The 18,938-nt window shown below is 38.0% G+C and overlaps 1 protein-coding gene and 1 long non-coding RNA gene across 5 annotated transcripts in view; one reads left to right on the top strand and one right to left on the bottom strand.

Annotated features, from left to right (window-relative positions):
- Positions 1 to 495: 495 nt before the first annotated feature.
- Positions 496 to 17,753, bottom strand: MEIOC (meiosis specific with coiled-coil domain). 2 transcript variants are annotated; one of them, XM_086687524.1, is made up of 8 exons: positions 17,587 to 17,753; positions 16,814 to 16,948; positions 13,156 to 13,310; positions 9,926 to 10,030; positions 7,142 to 9,011; positions 6,465 to 6,599; positions 2,677 to 2,857; positions 496 to 2,253 (listed from the first exon to the last, which is right to left on the bottom strand). In XM_086687524.1, the coding sequence occupies exons 1-8, from the start codon at positions 17,590 to 17,592 to the stop codon at positions 2,024 to 2,026; spliced, it is 2,817 nt and encodes a 938-aa protein (XP_086543650.1). In that variant the 5' UTR covers positions 17,593 to 17,753; the 3' UTR covers positions 496 to 2,023. The 2 variants fall into 2 exon arrangements, with proteins under 2 accessions (XP_086543650.1, XP_025773427.1); XM_025917642.2 differs by having other exon boundaries at positions 17,527 to 17,742.
- A 242-nt stretch (positions 17,754 to 17,995) lies between these two features.
- LOC147574393 (uncharacterized) overlaps positions 17,996 to 18,938 on the top strand; it is a 91,072-nt gene continuing 90,129 nt past the window's right edge. For all 3 annotated transcript variants that reach the window (XR_015244200.1, XR_015244201.1, XR_015244199.1), the window contains exon 1: positions 17,996 to 18,320. This is a non-coding gene — a long non-coding RNA (uncharacterized LOC147574393). The remainder of the gene's footprint in view (positions 18,321 to 18,938) is intronic.

Raw genomic sequence — 18,938 nt, 5'->3', positions numbered from 1 at the left:
AGAAATAATGGGAACATCAGTTTCATTACAGATTATGTGTGATGTTAATTTTATGTTCTTATAGATTGTAATTCAGAAGTACTGTATATAAGAACCATCCATTAGAGAGTATACCTATAGAAGGGGATAACCAACTAATTTGAGAATTATCTGCAGGGTGATGTGATTAACAAAATTTCAAATAATTTTTGTTTGGTTTTTATGAATAGACTAGTGTTTCATTTCTGACAACGGTCATGTAAAAACTTATCCAGAATTTTTATTTTGGTTTGCCTGGATTAGTATAAAGGCAAAGCAAAAATTTCATCTTTGAAGGAGGGGAGGTTCAATGCAAGGATATCTGAATGGCATTGCTTTGTCTACCAATATTCTTGTTGATGAAATATAAAACTCGGCTCCAGTTCTTATCAGTGAAATGAAATTTGACTGGTTTTATGACCTTTGTGATACTTAAGGTTAGAAACTAACACAGAGATGTAAAAAAATGAAACCAAATATTTTCAACAAAGTAATTTATTAATTTTTTCCTGAGAGACTAAATTCAGTACAGTATTTGTTTTCATAACATCCAACATGTCTTATGTCAAACTTAACCACTTTCCATGCAGTGACTGTGGTGGGGTGATCTATTTTATTTGACTACCCTCAATGTAATTCATTTGGGTAGTTCTAAAGCATATCAGTGATCAAAATGTTTCTCCCTACAGTTACTCCTGCATTCTCAATCAGTTTCTTCCGCACATCATCTAAAGAAAATTTATGTGGTGTGATTACACTCTTTAATACCAGGATTTCTAAAACTAGGAAAAACACCATTTAAAACATCAGTGTTTCCAGTCAAGGATAGTTCAATTAAATTTCATCAGTACATTATATTATAGTTTAACTCATGCTAGAAATGTTAAAACCCAAGATCTTCTGAGTCACATAATACCAACATTTCATATTAATGAATAAATTACTTGGGTTTCATACAAAGATATTAAGTGATGAGAAACAGAAAAAGCCAAGCTTTCAAGAGCTCTTTTAAAAAAATACAGAAGCTAACTAATGAACACAACTACACAAAATATACACTAACCAATTGCAAACTAAACTAAAGATTAACCTTAAAAAAGTATATTTTAGAACTTAATGATACCCTCATAAAATGCTCATAAGGGTATTATTACCTCATAGGGGTATTAAAACAATAGTCATTATTTTAGTTACTGTGCATCAAGTCTAAAAGATCCAGATAAAGGAAATGTTTTGTTTTTGATTGAATTTAAATACTTTAAAACTGGAAATATTTAATAATTGATAGTATAATTAAATTTTAAAGAATATACGCAAATGATTTGAACAGGTTTTATATTCAGTAACTTGCATGGTTTTTACACTGGCACTTTTATCACTAATTTAGGAGAATCAGATGCATTTCCCTCCATATACGCAGGCACTAAGATTTCAAATTTATAAATATGGTAGTATTTTTAAATATTAAATTTTTACATGAATATTGGGTTCATCCTTGTTTTCCTTGGTTTCCTAGGTATTATCCAGTTTTGTAAGGAAAACACAGTTATATCACAATCAAAACTTGTCTTGGTTACTAGACTGTAGCCATAATTGGGTTACAGTCACTTAGATTCATTATTTGGAATTATACTTACTAAGGCAGAACTAAATGAAACTTATCTTCTAGAACAATTTCACATTTGCATTTACCTGCACTGCAAATGGGCTTAAGCAATAGTTTAGCTGTTAGGAAATATTTAATTAACTTAAACTTGTTATCTGTGACCACTCAGAACTCCCTAGAGTAGTCAACTTTCTCTCTGAGTTCACCTTAAACTATTGTATCTGATCCATTCCAAATAGAAGATTTTTGAATAGAAGTTAAACTTCATTAAGGTACTAACTTTAAATCTGGAAGAAAATTAATGTACTGAAGTTTTCAAGTTTGACAAGTTCATTAAAATTTTTTAGCATGTCTTGATACATTTACTTATCAGCTTTTTACTCTTCTGCTGGCATTTCCTTAATGTTTGTTTGCTTCACCTCTCTGGTTCATTGGATTGCTATTATTTATGTTTTCATGGACTTTATCTTCACAGTTTACTGTATCTTGTAAAGCCTTTTCCACATCTGTTTGGCCAGCTGTACTGGCTGTTTTTGGCAAGGTCATCTGAAGTGCACACCACAGGGTAGTGCGTGCTTTCCGAGTAGCCACACACATCTCTTTAATTGCTGAAGCAAGGGCAAAAACATCTGTAAAGAAAACACTCCGTGTCAGTTCATATTAGATACCTTTTATGTATCCTTTAACTCTTAAAAAGCCCAATGCTGTGCTATTAAATGATCAAACATTATTATTTTCGTAAGAGATAGGTGGCTATTGACTGAGTTAACTATCTGACTTAATATCAAAAAGTGTTGATACTGTTTCTGACTTGTGTGACAATGACTATGCTTTGGGGAGAACACAGACTTTGACAGAGTTGTAATTAAATGGGTAAAATTAACCAAACTGACCAAAGTACTTATGGAGTAAATTATGTGGGCATGATTTACCAATTTACCTTTAGCTAAGTGTAAATTTTGGAAATCCAACCTTTAAACTCAGAATCTGATTTTAACAACATTCAAATTATCTCACTGCCTTATCAACAGAATATGCATTAACACTTATACCTCTGTCATCTTGGCATCTAGGAACTCCTTGCCTTTGCCGATTTGAAGCATTAACAATTTCATCCTTTCTACGTGACTGTACGATGTGAACGGACTCCAAGTGTCTATCAAGAGCAGTAGAGATATTGGCATGAAGGGGAGAGCTTCGAAGACGTTCCATTTTGCCTAGTAGAGTCACAACCTGAGGGAAACATTTTAAATTTCGATAAGGCATGTAACCACATTGCTCTGTCTTTAAGAACAAATTTTCAATGAAGGAGAACAGAGATGAGAGCAGTAATATTCATCAAATAAATACTTGAATGCCTACTGTGTACTGACACCATGCTGGGGAAAATAAAGATGTTAAGGCAGTCTTTTGTACCTACTTGTTTCGGTAATCAGTTACTGGGAATAAACAGTTAAAAAATCAAACATTTAAACATTTCCATGTTTAGCTGACAGGGTGTGTAAATTTAAGATGTAATATTGTTTTTGGCAAATAAGAGAACAGCCTGCAAATAAAACATTTTTAGGAGGTAGTGTAATCTAAAGGGAAAAACATTGAGCTAAAAAGGGAGAAGTCCTAGACTGATTAATCCTGACCTTGGCAAGTCCTTTCTGGGCTTTCAATATTCTCCTTTTGAAAATCAGAAATATTCAGGTCATACTAGTGGTAGTTTTAAGGAATCCCTAATCCACTAGGATCAGTAAGGGGAGTACAATTCATAGTTGCATATACCTATATCTCAAATTCTAAACTTGAAAGGTGTATGGAAAGAGAACTTTTTCAATAATTAGGATTTGAACATCAAATAAATATAGTCATTGCCTTTGGGAACTAAATGATTTAAAATTCACAGAAGACCTTGGTGTTCAGTGACTGGGGAGAGTAGAAAAATATCTCTCAATGAAGAAGCTAATGGCACCTGAATGAATGCCTCTAACCTCACGCTCATTTCAAGTTTCTTTGGAGTAATGCCACTTTGGGTCTATGGAGAAAACATAAGTACACAGTTATTAAATATTTTCCTCCCAATTACAGAACCCACCAGGATCTTTGAGGAGGAAACAAAACAACAAAAGAAAAAAAGAAAAATCGCATAGAAAAACTCCAGTGAGCTACTAATTACACATTTTTTTCTAACTATGTATTTTTAAAATAAGAATCATTTAAATAAATGGTAAGTGTAAATAAATTTGCACAGGTGATTTTTAATAAAAAAGGTGGTTCTTTTCAGAATTGTATAAAACCTGCAAACCAGAAAATAGTACATGTAAAAATATTTTTGCCCTTTGTGATCATCGGTCTAATGTTGCTAAATATAAAAAAATTTTTTTTAATGTTTATTTATTTTTGAGAGAGAGAGAGCATGAGCAGGGGAGGGGAGGGGCAGAGAAAGAGGAAGACCCAGGATCCAAAGCAGGTTCCAAGTTCTGAGCTTTCAGCACAGAGCCCGACACGGGGCTCGAACTCACGGACTAAGAGATCATGACCTGAACCAAAGTCGGATGCTTAACCGAATGAGCCATGCAGGTGCCCCTAATGTTGCTAAATATAGATAAATTATTACAACAGCTATAAACATAACCTAAATTAATGTGAAGCATAAGCAAAGCTGAAAAAATTTATTTAAAGTTTGCAATTCCTTGATTAATTGCCTAGAAATGTGTTGCTGAGAAAAAGGACTTTTAACTTGGAATGGTTTTTTTATTTAAAAAAAAAAATTTTTTTTTTTAACGTTTATCTATTTTTGAGACAGAGAGAGACAGAGCATGAACAGGGGAGGGGCAGAGAGAGAGGGAGACACAGAATCTGAAACAGGCTCCAGGCTCTGAGCTGTCAGCACAGAGCCCGACGCAGGGCTCGAACTCAGGGACCGTGAGATCATGACCTGAGCCGAAGTCAGACGCTTAACCGACCAAGCCACCCAGGCGCCCCTAACTTGGAATGGTTTTAAGAAAAAGTAATAAAAGATTGAAGTTTTTATTAACATCTGGCTGTAACCCATGTTGGTATCTGACTGTAATACTGATAAATCCATTGTAAGAATTTACAAATTTGATAGAAGAATTTCAACCGACCAACTGAAAGCTAGGTAAAAATCACTCTTTTCCATTGAAGTAATTCATATCTATATTTTAAAGACAGCAAAGTAGATGAAACTGATGTTCAATAAAACAGACTCTGCTATGTTGATTTTTCTGGTTCCTAAAATGGCTTTTATTCAATCATAGAAGCAAGCTGTTTTCACTGCGTGCTTTTTCCCAGGAATTTGTTTTTGTTTTTGTTTTTGTTTTAAGTAATGTCTATGCTCAGTGTGGGGCTCAAACCTATGACTTTCAGATCAAGAGTCAAGTGCTCCTCCAACTAAGCCAGCCAGGCGCCCCTCCCAGGAATCTTTTATCATATTTGAAAAACAGTGTAAGTTTTTAAAAGAGGAAGGTCAAAAAAGAAAAACTTTACCCTACTGTATTAAATTCTAGAAAATTCTGAAATTTCAAAGGAGGTAATAGAAATAATCATTTGTTAAATTACAAAATGACCTAACGTCAGGATTCTTTACATTTGAAGTGATATACTACTTTTCTAAAACAAAGCTATTTTATAAATTTATGCATACCTACATTCTTCAGTATTTTTTCAGTTTATCAGTATTTAATACATTGCTGGATACACTTAATGTTTGTTGAATAACTCAAGTGTGCAGGGTTAAGAAAACAGTAATTCCCTGTTAATGTCCCATTTTGTATAATGCAAATACAGCTTGTTCATCTAGCTAGAAAACAAATGGGGTTTTTTTTGGTTTTGTTTTGTTAGAGAAATGGGACTTTATAAATAATATTCAAAATTATTTTTGCTTTAAAATTCTGTTGAGAGCTGTATTGCTGATATAGATTTCTTAAAGAGAAACCATTTAAATTCCTAAGCCTACTTTTTTTTAATGTTCATTTTTTTATTTTGAGAGAGAGAGAGAGAGAGAGAGCGCAGGGAAAGGGGCAGAGAGAGAATCCCAAGCAGGCTCCATGCTGTCAGTGCAGAGCCTGATGCGTGGCTTGATCCCATGAACTGTGAGATCATGACCTAAGGGGAAATCAAGAGTTGAACCCTTAATCAACTGAGCCACCCAGGTGCATCTACTAAACCTACTTTTTTTTTTTTTTTTTTCAACATTTATTTGTTTTTGGGACAGAGAGAGACAGAGCATGAACGGGGGAGGGGCAGAGAGAGAGGGAGACACAGAATCGGAAACAGGCTCCAGGCTCTGAGCCATCAGCCCAGAGCCTGACGCGGGGCTCGAACTCACGGATCGCGAGATCGTGACCTGGCTGAAGTCGGACGCTTAACCGACTGCGCCACCCAGGCGCCCCGAAACCTACTTTTAAAAGGATTGAGGGGTGCCTGGGTGGTTCAGTTGGTTAAGCGTCCGACTTCTGCTCAGGTCATGATCTCGCGCTCCATGAGTTCGAGCCCCGTGTGGGGCTCTGTGCTGACAGCTCAGAACCTGGAGCCTGTTTCAGATTCTGTGTCTCCCTCTCTCTCTCTGTCTTTTCCCCATTCATGCTATGTCTCTCTGTCTCAAAAATAAACAAACGTTAAAAAAATTTTTTAAAGGATTGAGGGGGTGCTATTTCTCCTTTCCTGACTATTAATCATAGTTGTAGGACCAAGCATGGAAAAGATAATTATTTCAGAGAATTATGCCTAAATGTGATTTAAAAATCATTCAGAACTCTGACTTGCTGAAATGTTTTAAAATTTTATCAAGCAATGAAATAATCCATCATTGGATGTTTTTACAGCTTACTCTGGCTTGTTCTCGAAGTTCGTCCACAATTAAGCGATCAACTCGAGATGGGTTGGAGGTCAGCCTTGGAATTGGAGTGTTGTTAGTACTGGATACTTTTTTTCCTGGGTAATTCTTGGCCAGGGCCAATTCAGTCTGTAAAAAATTATATAATTTTTAGATGCTGAGTTTTCTAAATATGATTCAGTTATGAGTGACATTTCTCATAGGCCTAATAAATAAATTGAAAATGAGTACTTTAAAATTGTTTCAGTATCAAACAGAACAAACGCAAACCACAACACCACTGTATTTTCTATATTTAATGCATATAAAATACCTGCAAGTCTCCCTGCACCTCATGTGGGACTTGAACTTATAAAACTGATATCAAGAGTCACATGCTCTTCCAACAAAGCCAGCCAGGAGCCCCAAAAGTAGTAAGCTTTTGGCTCATTAAGGAAAAAGTCTACTTCACAGGCAAAAAACCCCCCAACTTTATATAAATAACAATTTTTTAAGCCTCACATTTTTTTAGTTATGTCAGCTAATTCCTTATAGTCATGGACTTAAATACTGCACATTATGGAAGAATTCAGCTTAGAAATAAGGCCAAGTACTCTTGAACTACACTAACAAAATGAAGATAGGCAGAGAGAACATCCCAAATTACTCCTAAATGGATAGATTTGTATTACCTTTTTTCTCTCCTTTTCTAATGCTCTCCATTGTTCATAGCACTCTTCTAGTCGAATATGAAGTTCACTGGCTGGTCCACTACGGGTTTTAATTGGTCTTTGAAATCCAAAAGTTGGCACGAAACCAGAAAACGAATTATCACCATACATCATATCATTAAAATAAGGGTACAAATGGCTTAAGTCATCGTAAGAAAACATATCATAAGAATCCAACAGTGGAACAACTGAATGGCCAAATGGGTGAGTGGATCTTAGGGGAAACCCATTTGAACCAACTTGTTGAAAACTCTGATTATGCCTTAAATCTCCCATCATATAATTATTAGAAAAGCATGATGCCTGTGTGCGATTCACACGGCTATTAATATTGTTGTCTCCACTTCCCTGTCTGTGGCTATTAAAATGACCCTGTGACTCCAACAGATCTTGATACGTATTTTGAGATAAGCCATCTAAGTGCTTTGGACCTTCCTCAGCATCATAATGTCCACTCTGAGACTTAGCTTGAAAATTATGTTTGTTTACATTTTCAATGATCCCATACTGCTGAGTTGCATAGTTATCACAAAATCCATTTGGCTGCTTTATTTTTTTATCAGTAACTGATTCAAAGAGATTTTCTTCTCCAGTCTTTGTCAGTCCTTCCATGTGATTGACAGATTGAATTCTTTCTGCACCATTGTAACTGAAATCAAAACTAGAAAATGCTGAAGGATTTTCTTGGCAATACTTCTGAAATAAACTATTTGGGGTTAAATTTGTGGATGATAGTTGGGGGAAATCTGAAGAATGGTTAGAACCTTTAGAAGCTACACTTAAGTGACTATTTAATTTCATCAAGTTACCTTGATTTCGATAAGGAATAGGAGTGTTATTTTTTGTTTGGACATTCATCCAAGTTGGTCTGTTTAACCTGATACCTCCTGAAGGTGTTGCTGAGTTTGATAATAAATTCACAGATTTAAAATACTCAGAATTTGAGGGGTCAGGTTTAGTAAATTGTTGTTTTTCTGTGACATTAGCAAAATCATTATTAGCTGGACAACCCGCATGAGGTTTTAGTCCATATTCTGATTTTAAGCCAAAATCAGCAGTGAATGCTGCTTCATTTGCCAACTGTTTTTCTGTCAGATGTGGTGTGGTTTTTGGAAATGTGAAATTCTGCTGGTCAGCTATTGTCTCTTCCATTTTTTTCTGATTTGCTGGTTTAACCTGAAATAACTTTGTGTAGGTGTCTGCTTCTATTGTTGGTGTTTCAGGTGTGCCATTGGCTAATTTTTTACTATCCTGGACATTAAAATTTGAACACTTATTAAGCTTAACCTTATTAGGATGAACATATTCTGGGTATCTACAATAATCTGTGTTTTCACTGTATCTATTAAATTGAGAAAGAAACATCTCTGCCCTTTTTTGCTGTAATGGTGCTTCAAGACCTTTAGCACATATTTTCTCTCTTCCATAAGGATAAGTATCAATTCCTGATTCTTTCATGATGTCAGACAGACCAGTCTGTGATGTAAAACAGTTTTTGATAAGTGGAAAATCTTGGAATGTTGTCTTAGCTGTATCATTTGTCTGGATATTGTAACAATTAGAATGATCACTTCGTGAGGGGTACATCCATTGTTCTTCAAGGTCTAACCCAGTAAATCCATGATAAAGTTCATCTATTTTTTGCTGTGGTGTTAGATTACTATTATGCAGGTATTGCTTTTCCACTGCTGACACAGATTCACCACTATAAAAAGCTTGCTGAGAGATGGCTGTATCTATTGGCCTTTTGGTTTCTGTTAAGAGGTCATGGTGATCTGCAAATCTGCTTGTGTTCACTGGCCAAACTGACTTTAAATTGGAGGAGCAGGTCCTAGAACAAGTAAATATATTTAATTACAACTCAGATTTTAAATGACTTTATTTTCTCAGTGGAGAAGGTAGAACAGGTTCTCAAAACATTTATATTGCCTCACTTCCCCATTATCTAATCCTTTCTAACCTTGCCTTATAAATTACCATTACATCCAAATAATTTTCTATCACTTGAAATGTGCCACATACTACATTAATATGCATTTTTATCTTAATATGTCTTCAGTATACTTTCCCAAGAGGCATCAACTGAGGCCTGAGGCTGGGGACTACATGGTCTTGCATGAATTGTTTATCTACAGTAAGCAGAAAACAAAATAAGTTTTTCCTTTAATTAGGTTATTATAGAATACAAAAATGTTGTTGACCACATTTTTTTAAATGAAAAAGATGTACTTTGATAAAACTATTACTAAAATTAAAATATTTTAATTGGTTACACGTGTGCTGCATAGTTCCCTATTTATGAAGTACCCCATTTGGGTAATATGGCCTCCATCCCCGAAAAATCAATCAAAGTGTATTTAAAAAATTTTTACCATAAGAACAAAGTCCATACGTATTTCTGCATACCATCAATGATAGTTTTATTCTTTAGGATAGATGTATAAAAGCTCTTTGGAATTTGTACTCTTTAAGCCAAACTTTAGAACTCAAGGGAAATAGCTCTGAATTATGCAAGAATAACTTTCCAAAGGAAAGTTCTTAATAGCAAATTAAAGTCTGAAACTTCCAATTGTATGGCAAGTACCTCAGCAAAGTCAAGGCTGCTAGAAACAAATATTTGAATTAAGATGCCTATTGTCAGATGATCCCCTATTAAGTAAAAATAAAAGCTAATAAATACAGTAATCTAGTATGTGTGAATTTAAAAGCTTACTATATACCATATAGCTTATATAATATACTAACCCCTCAGCAAAATATGGCTGTGACTTGTCTTGTTCTTCCAAAATGTTAGACACAAGTCCATATAAGTCTGTTTCACTGCCATAGTCATTTCTTTCCGTTTGAATCCTAAAAATAAATGAATATCACATGTAAATTATTTTCCTCATACTGAAATTCAATATATTGATTTCTATTTCCAGACTTCTTATACCATTATTTTTCTATAAAATATCTGGACTGAATTTATCCCATCATTTCAAATAAAGAGGCAACAGAAACTCAAGAATATTTTCCACTTTAGGGGAGCCTAGGTGGCTCAGTCAGTTGAGCGTCTGACTCTTGATTTCTGCTTGGGTTATGATCTTACAGTGGGTTTGGGCCCCGTGTTGGACTATGTGCTGGTGGTATGGAGCATGCTTGTGATTCTCTCTCTCTGCACCTCCCACTTTTTTTTTTTTATTAAAATTTTTTTTTTTTTTTCAACGTTTATTTATTTTTTGGGACAGAGAGAGACAGAGCATGAACGGGGGGGGGGCCGAGAGAGAGAGAGACACAGAATCGGAAACAGGCTCCAGGCTCTGAGCCATCAGCCCAGAGCCTGACGCGGGGCTCGAACTCACGGACTGCGAGATCGTGACCTGGCTGAAGTCGGACGCTTAACCGACTGCGCCACCCAGGCGCCCCCCACTTTTTTTTTTTTAAAGAATATTTTCCACTTTAGCATAGTGCCTATGGTACATGTTTCTCCATTTCAAATCCTATGTCTAGTTTGCAATGTATGCTTAACTCTCGTTTCTCCCAAACACATGCTATTCATTTTAAGTTCCAAGATATAAATCTCTGACTTACGATGTTTTAGACACACTTGGCACCACGGCTGCTTCTAAAAGCATATCTGGTCCCATTATACGTTATTCCGTCAACACTTGCTCAGTTTTTTCATTTGTGATTTGGAAACCATACGAATCTGCTACTCTATTTTTGTGACTCTTTAGACCAAATGTTGGATTTAAAAAGTGAAATGTGATATGGTCATCCTAGATACCACAGCAATATTACAGTTGTCACTTAAATCTAACAGATTTGTTGGCTATCCCTAAATCCTTACTAAAGTAACTGGAGCTCTATGTATCTGAAATCCCACCTTGTGACTAATGCTGTCTAAATAATACAAAATGTAAAAACCACAAGGAGATGGAAAATTAGTGCCTATCTATTAATGTCCTGTCTATTTAATGTCCTATCTATTTCAACTAATCTGTTCCTAGAAGTAATATGTTGCTTTAAGTTATAGCTTCTTATTTTCTTGTACTTTATTTCTAACATTTCATAGTGTTAGGACATCTTAGAAATAAAAATACCTTTATATTTGCATAATACTCAAATAGTTCATTGATCTTCATAACATAAGATGGGCAGGTATTAGTAATCATTCAGCTATTGAAGAACGATCATTTGAGATCTTAAGAAACTTGTATTTTACAAGTGTATGTGATTTGTCATACTGTACACCTGCTGAACAAATGGTCTGCCTACAAGTCTAATGCTTTTTCTACTATATCGTGTTGTTTCAAAAAGATTGGATAAGTTTTTTGATATAATAATATATTAGTATATCTCTAAAATAATTCAATGTAATATATACTAAACTACTAATACTTGTTATTGGGAACTGTTAAGGGTTAAGGTGAACTTCCACTTTTTTTTATGATTTCTGTAAAGTCTGAATTTTTTCAATGAACATATATCAACTGAAAAAATATTTTTGTAGAATTATATATTATATAGTCTTTCTAATAAGATCACTATTATACAGAACTCACCAAAATTTCCAAAATTTTAACTTTTTTAAAACTAATCTCTGTACCCAACATGAGGCTCAAACTCATGACCCCAAGATCAAGAGTCACATGCTCCACTGACTGAGCCAGCCAGACACCCCAATTTTTAACATTTTAAAAACATTTTTTAATTAGTAAGATTTTTAAGGAGGGTTCCCGGCAGGCTCAGTTGGTAGAGCATATGACTCTTGATCTCGGGGTCATGAGTTTGAGCCCCACGTTGGGTATAGAGTTTAAAAAGAAGCTTAAAAAAAAAGAACATATAAGATTTTAAAAATAATTATTGTCCAATTAAACTAAAGCTGTATCAGCCTCTATCAACTGCTCCCTTATACATAATTAAAATAAAGGTAGATGTTACTCCTTTAGACTTCTCTTTCCAACAGGCTCCCATAATATCCTATACTTCTTTTTAAACCTCACTATACTTGTTCCCAGCAAGTCGTCACTGTCGTCGTTGTCATTATCATCATCATCATCATCCTCTTTATTGTAAGAGCTATAAAGTTGGAGATAATATTTGCCGTGTTAATTGTAATATCCCTAGTATGAGAGATCTGGCAGAGTTAGGCCTCTAATATTAATGGAATTAAAAAGTAACTAGAGGGGCGCCTGGGTGGCTCAGTCGGTTAAACGGCCGACTTCGGCTCAGGTCATGATCTCGCGGTCTGCGGGTTCGAGCCCCGCGTCGGGCTCTGTGCTGACAGCTCAGAGCCTGGAGCCTGTTTCAGATTCTGTGTCTCCCTCTCTCTGACCCTCCCCTGTTCATGCTCTGTCTCTCCCTGTCTCAAAAATAAATAAAACATTAAAAAAATTTTTTTTAAATAACTAGAAGGGTCTGGGTGGCACAGTCGGTTGGGCGTCATGCTCTTGATTTCACCTCAGGTTATGATGTTGCAGTTTGTGAGATCAAGGCCCTCACTGGGCTCCATGCTGACAACATGGAGCCTGCTTGGGATTCTCTCTCCCTCTCTCTCTGCCCCTTCCCTGCTCGCTCCTTCTCTCTCTCTCTCTCTCTCAAAAATCAATCAATCAATCAATCAATCTTATGTTTGATAAAATCCTGCTTGCTCTACACTTGTGAAGGAAATAATTACTGAAAATTTAGATTAAATTGGATGAAAAATAGATCTAAAAATAACCCATGTATATAAGTCATCTTTAGAAAGAGGAACTTAAGATTTACTCACTAAGGGTTGCCTCTAATGAATAAACAAAAAGTAATGAGCTAAAAATTACAACACAGAACTGCCCAGTGTAGGGTTTCTAAAAGTTTGATAAACATAATATTGTAATGCCATGACATTAAAATGGTGATGTAAGGAATAAAGAGCTAATACAACTGGGTTCCCATGTAATCAAACTTTAAAACTTTTCATTTAGCCTGAAAAATATAATTTATTAACTTACCTGTTCTTTACATTGATCTGGGAATTAGAAGGCTGTTTAGTATCATCTCCATAAGTAGACCATGGTGCATAGAAAAGTGAAGAATCTATAGAACTTGAATATTCTGATGAAGAAAGTGGAGTATAGATCTGCCTTAGATCAACACTGTCTTCACTCTGAAAATTTAAAGACATGTTTGCACATCAAACACATCAAAATTACACAGAATATTAGTGAAATAATGAGATACGAGAGGAAATAACACATGCCTAGGAATTGGGAGACTTAAAATCTAGACTAAGCCACTTAAACTTACTTTCCACTAGGGGTTCATGAATGTTTTCTGTAAATGGCCACAATAAATATTTTAGGGTTTACTGGCTGGTGAGGTCTCTGTCAAAACTTCTCAACTCTGCTGTTCTAGCACCAAAGCAAACCATAGACAATATGTAAAGGGCATAGCTATGTTCCAATAAAATTTTGTTTACAAAATCAGGCACTCAGCAGATTTGATCAGTATTTGTTGCTTATCCCTGGTATGAAATACCCACAATTACTGCACTTATAATTTTTTTTAACAGATGAGTGTTATGTAGACACTAGCAGTGTTATTTTCAAGAAATCATTTACAAAATTCAGTCTTAATGCCCCTAATCTGTGGGGGAAAAAAAGGTGAATGTACATTTATTCATATGGAATTTGCAAAGAAATTCTACATAAAATTATATTCAGTCAACCTTGTGACAAGAGTACTGTGCTATAAAAACAAGGAAACTGAAGCTACAAGTTATTGAGCTGATAGGTGACAAAACTAAACCCAAACTCAAGGCGTTCTTACTCCTACTGTAGGAACTTTTAAAGAATATCTTTTAATTTTCAGCCTAGTTTCTATTTCTAAGAGATATTATGAAAATGATGATATATAAAATTTTATGTCTTCAGAAATTTAAAAGCTATTACTACAATTAGAAGAAAAAAATATAAGCTCATTTTTCTTTTTCTTCTTTCTTCACTCAGATCGAAGTATCAACACTCACTAGGTGTCATTTTTCTTTTTTTGTGAATGGTTCTATAATTTCAGTAAATAAGGTAAAAGTTTGAGTTTTAAGATTTTATTCACTTAAAATACTGCCTCCTTAGGGCATCTGAGTGGCTCAGCTGGTTAAACGTCTGACTCTGGATTTTGGCTCAGGTCATGATCTCACAATTGTGGGATCAAGGCCCATGATGGGCTCTGCCCTGAGCTTGGAGCCTAGTTAAGATTCTCTCTCTTTCCCTCTGCCCCTCTCCCTTGCTCACATGCATGCTCTCTCTCTCTCAAAAATAAGCAAATAAACAAATAAAATATTGCCTCTTTTCAAGAGGGATTGATATGCAGTGAAAATAATTTTAAATACTTAAAATAGAATGAATTTAAATAATAAAGATTAAACTTATTTAGATGTATTTTATTCTGAAAATGCTTCTTTAAAGAGGTCTGAAAGTATACATTCACATATTTTAACTCTCCAAATGAAATCTGAGATGTAATAACTATAAATATCTAGACACAGTAGAAATAGTATTTTCTTATAAATACAGAGGAAATATAATCCTAGATAAAAATATTTTCTAATTGCTTTTACAAAATTTACATAGAGAATACATATTAGATCAAAGTATTCTTAAATTTTTGTTCTTCATAGACATAATTGAAATACAACTCTTTAAACACTAAGTTTCTGGGGCACCTGGGTGGCTCAGTTGGTTAAGCGTCTGACTTTGGCTCGGGTCATGATCTCACGGTTAGTGAGTTCGGGCCCCACGTTGGGCTCTGTGCTGACAGCTTGGAGCCTGGAACCTGCTTTGGATTCTGTGTCTCCCTCTCTCTCTCTGCCCCTCCCCTGCTCACGCTGTTGCTGTCTCTCCCTGTCTCTCTCTCTCTGTCTCAAAAATAAACATTAAAAAAAATTTAAACACTATGCCAACAAAGTATTTACTATACCAATAAAATATGAAAATTAATATCTTCCAATCACCAATCTTTAAAAATGTCAAATACTGGGGCGCCTGGGTGGCGCAGTCGGTTAAGCGTCCGACTTCAGCCAGGTCACGATCTCGCGGTCCGGGAGTTGGAGCCCCACGTCAGGCTCTGGGCTGATGGCTCGGAGCCTGGAGCCTGTTTCCGATTCTGTGTCTCCCTCTCTCTCTGCCCCTCCCCCGTTCATGCTCTGTCTCTCTCTGTCCCAAAAATAAATTAAAAAACGTTGAAAAAAAAATGTCAAATACGTTACAACCATTTGTTTAAATTGCGGTTATGACTGCTATTTGAAAACTACGTTATAACTGTCTTGTATATACATGTATATACATATAATGCTGACTATTCTGAAACTGGGGAAACTGAGGAACCGAAATAATTTTGCTGTGTCACTAAAAACTACTTTCCAGAATTTCTTAGCTAGCAATAACTTTTGCAAAGGCTTTTCTTTGGAATCATTCATAATTTTATTCCTTTAGTTCTGAAATTTTTATCATAGACCCACCTTAACTCTCTTTTAGTGTGAAACATCCAAAGTGACATAAGTAATTGTTCATCTTTTTGAGATAGTGACTTAAAAGAAGTATTTTCAGATTATGTAATATCAAAAATATCAAACAAGATACACAGTATTTGAAACTAAATGCATTTTAGGAGTATTCTTTCAAGTTTGTTTTACATTTTAAAGTAAGATTTGAGTATTAGCAATAAATCCGTTTATAAGATTGATTTCAATTTCATATTCTAGGATAAAACAAACAGCTAAAATAAAACATAATTATATTTTAAATATCTGGGAATTAAATTAAAACATTTATGGGAATGTTTTAAACATTTATGGGAATTAAATTCCCAAATGCTTGGGTTTGGCATAATAATCAGTTTAGATAACTGCAAAATGTATCACTTATATACCCTGAATGTACTTGATTGAAATTAAATTCACGTAAATTCTAGTAGCTGTGAAAACAATATGGAGAGCAGTGGAATGCTGGTCTTGGCAGGAAAAAGACCTAGGGTCCATTTAGGCTTTGTCACTTAAGACATGAATCAAGCTGAGCCTCAGCTTCTCAGTCTGTATAGCAGGTGTAATATTATACAAAGTTGTAGGATTAAATAAAATTATTTATTTTGGACTATTGTTATAATTCAAAGTATAACAATATCAACACTGATGTCCTGGATAAATAATTTCAAATGAAAATGACTTACACTACCCAAAGCCTGGTTTAATATGATTAATAAAACTAAATGTTTTAGATGCAGTAAAAGGTAGCATGTAATCCAAGACCCTGTTAAAGCCAGAAAGCGAAGCAGTAAAGAAAAACTTCACCTTCAAATTAACAAAGGTATGTTTGTGCCGACTTGCACTAAATGTTGCAGCAACAACTATTTTACGGTCTTACTAAGTATGGATTTTCTTACATTTCTGAGGACAAAATGAAAACAAGAATAATGTAAGATCTTGTTTTCAAAGCAAAGTATGGAACTGCGCAGACTCTGTACTGAAATTATTACCGGCTTTTAAACAGAAAGAAAGAATGTTCTTGGCTTTCTGGTCCTAAACTTGGGAGCAATTTCAACACCTTATATGAATGGGCTCCGGGAAACGAGTTTGATTTAGGGAAGAAAAAAAAAATCCTCTAACAAAGGATGGACCTGCGATTTGTAGCAATCATAGAAGGACGTGGAGCCGGTCAGCATCACGCTGTTGAACACGTCCGTTAGCCTACCGCTGGGGTCGGCACCGAGGTTCCAGCAGCGATTCGCGCTTCCACGGAACGCTACCTTGGGCTGCACGAAACGGACAGGGAGGAAGCGGGAGAGGCATCACGCAGTGCAAAGGCAGGGCCGAAACGACGGACGGCTGGGGCACCGCCGTAGTTGTCGCCACTCCACTCGGAATCCGCTCTGAGGACACCGATCCCGATCCCGGGGCTGGTGCCTCTGTCCCCGGGCTTCCCTCTCTGCCTTCGGGCCGCCTGCGGGCCGACCGCAAAGGCGTGGCCCCCGACGGCCGTGACAGGCCCACGCCGCCGGCCATTGCCTCAGCGCCGCCGCCGCCCGACGCGGAGGAGATGGCCGTAGCCCCGGCGTCGCGGCCACCGCGGCCCGGCCCGCCCGTCCTATCAGCCCGCGTCGCGCCCCCCAACCCGAGCCCGGCCCCGACCCAAGCGCCCCTCGCCCGCACCGGCGCCTCGACCGGACGGGGCGTCCCGTCGGGGATCCTCCCCGACGACCTGCACTCTCCAGCGCGGCCGCGGACTCCTCAGAGAACCGCGTCTGGGAACGCTCCCGCTCTCCGCCTCTCCTCACCGTAGCCATCCTCCAAGCTCGACCGCCCCCGGACCCTGACCGTCCCCACCGTTTACCTCAAGTCCCTCCCTCAGGCCTGGGGGGCTAGAGGGCGGGCAGGTGACTCCGCCTCTCACCTCCATGGAGCCCCTCAGCCCCTCCTGGACTAGGTACAGCTCCTGGGGTACGGGGGTGAGGGGGGGGCGTCGAAGCCCGGCTCCCTCAGCCCGCACCCCGCCGCTGCCGCCGCTGTCGCCGCCGCCCCGGGCGCTGCCTGGAGCCAGTCTGTGGGTGAGGGGACCGGAGTGGGGAGGGAGGGGCGGGGGGAGAGGCCGTTACATTGCCTACCCCTGCTCGAGACCCAGCACGCGACCCTGCACCAGCCCGCCCCGCCCCCTCCCTCCTAGGAGGCCCGCCCCTCGTTTCGCACCCTCTCATTGGCCCGCTGCCCAGCCAATAGGCAACCGTCTCCAGGGCCTGTTACCCCACCCCCCCTCCGCCCCTCCACCCAGACAAAGCCTAGAAGGGGCAGTTAACTGACCTCGCTCTCCCGCAGCTTCTGAATCTTTCCCGCTCAAAGTAAACCTGTTCGGGATTGGCTCTGATTGGCAAGCAACAGCTCTATGATTGGCTAATAGGGCAGCGGAGGGGCGGGGCGTGGAAGGTAAGGAAAGAGAGCAGGCCTACCCCGTGGGAGAAGCGGTGGAGGTGGTCGGAAGATTTGAGAAGTCGCTCAGCAACTGGCTGATAATCTAAACCTATCGCTGCGCACCTTGTGCCAACATTTCATTTTTGGCCCTTGGGCCCTTCCCTAACTCCCAGAGTCCTTTGGAACAGCCAAGAGAATAATAGACGTGCCCGTTTACAGAAGGTGAGGAACCCGTATGGAGTTGGGTGTTGTTGGGACACCCCCTTCCCGAGGCCAGAGCTGCCCTCTGTTCTAGGACCCAGGCTACAATCGGGGTGAAGGCGTTTTGGTCTTAACGTAACTCCTGAACATATTTCACTCTGACTTGCGCCAGACAGGCCATTTACGTGGGCAGTCTCATTTGGAGATATGATAGTCTCAGAGAAATGCTAAATGTTGTGTGCGTTGAAATATGGAAGATGAGAAACCTAGAGGCTGCAAACACCTTTAAGGTGCTTATATTTAAAATCAAAACCTGAGAAGCGCTCACTAAGGTGAAAGATGTTCTTTTAATTCAGGAACAAACGGAAATAGTACAGGGGGATAAGTTTTATTGCGCATATTGTCCCAATAGTTATTTTGGATCTCTACCCAGCTTTGATTTAAGAAAGCAGACCAGGAGAGCTGCCTGGGTGTCCATTGAGAGTCGGACTCCATTTCGGCTCAGGTCATGATCCCAGGGTGGCCCTGGGATCCAGCCCCCAAGAGGGTTCTGTGCTGAGCATGGAGCCTGCTTAAGAATCCCTCTCTCTCTCTCTCTCTGCCCCTCTCCCCCATTTGTGCATTCTCTCTCTCTCTCCC

This window comes from Puma concolor, chromosome E1 (assembly GCF_028749965.1).
Source record: "Puma concolor isolate L17-30 chromosome E1, mPumCon1.1.hap2, whole genome shotgun sequence".
Classification (NCBI taxonomy): domain Eukaryota; kingdom Metazoa; phylum Chordata; class Mammalia; order Carnivora; family Felidae; genus Puma; species Puma concolor.
Note: the sequence above shows the minus strand (reverse complement) of the source record. Positions and strands in the feature narration are given on the sequence as shown.

Coding starts and splice junctions, on each gene's coding strand:
- MEIOC (XM_025917642.2), bottom strand. CDS start 17,592: ATGGAGGTGAGAGGCGGAGTCACCTGCCCGCCCTCTAGCCCCCCAGGC. Junction 13,311..16,813: donor ATGATTGCTACAAATCGCAG/GTCCATCCTTTG, acceptor TTAAATTTTCAG/AGTGAAGACAGTGTTGATCT. Junction 2,254..2,676: donor TAGATGCCAAGATGACAGAG/GTATAAGTGTTA, acceptor TTTTCTTTACAG/ATGTTTTTGCCCTTGCTTCA.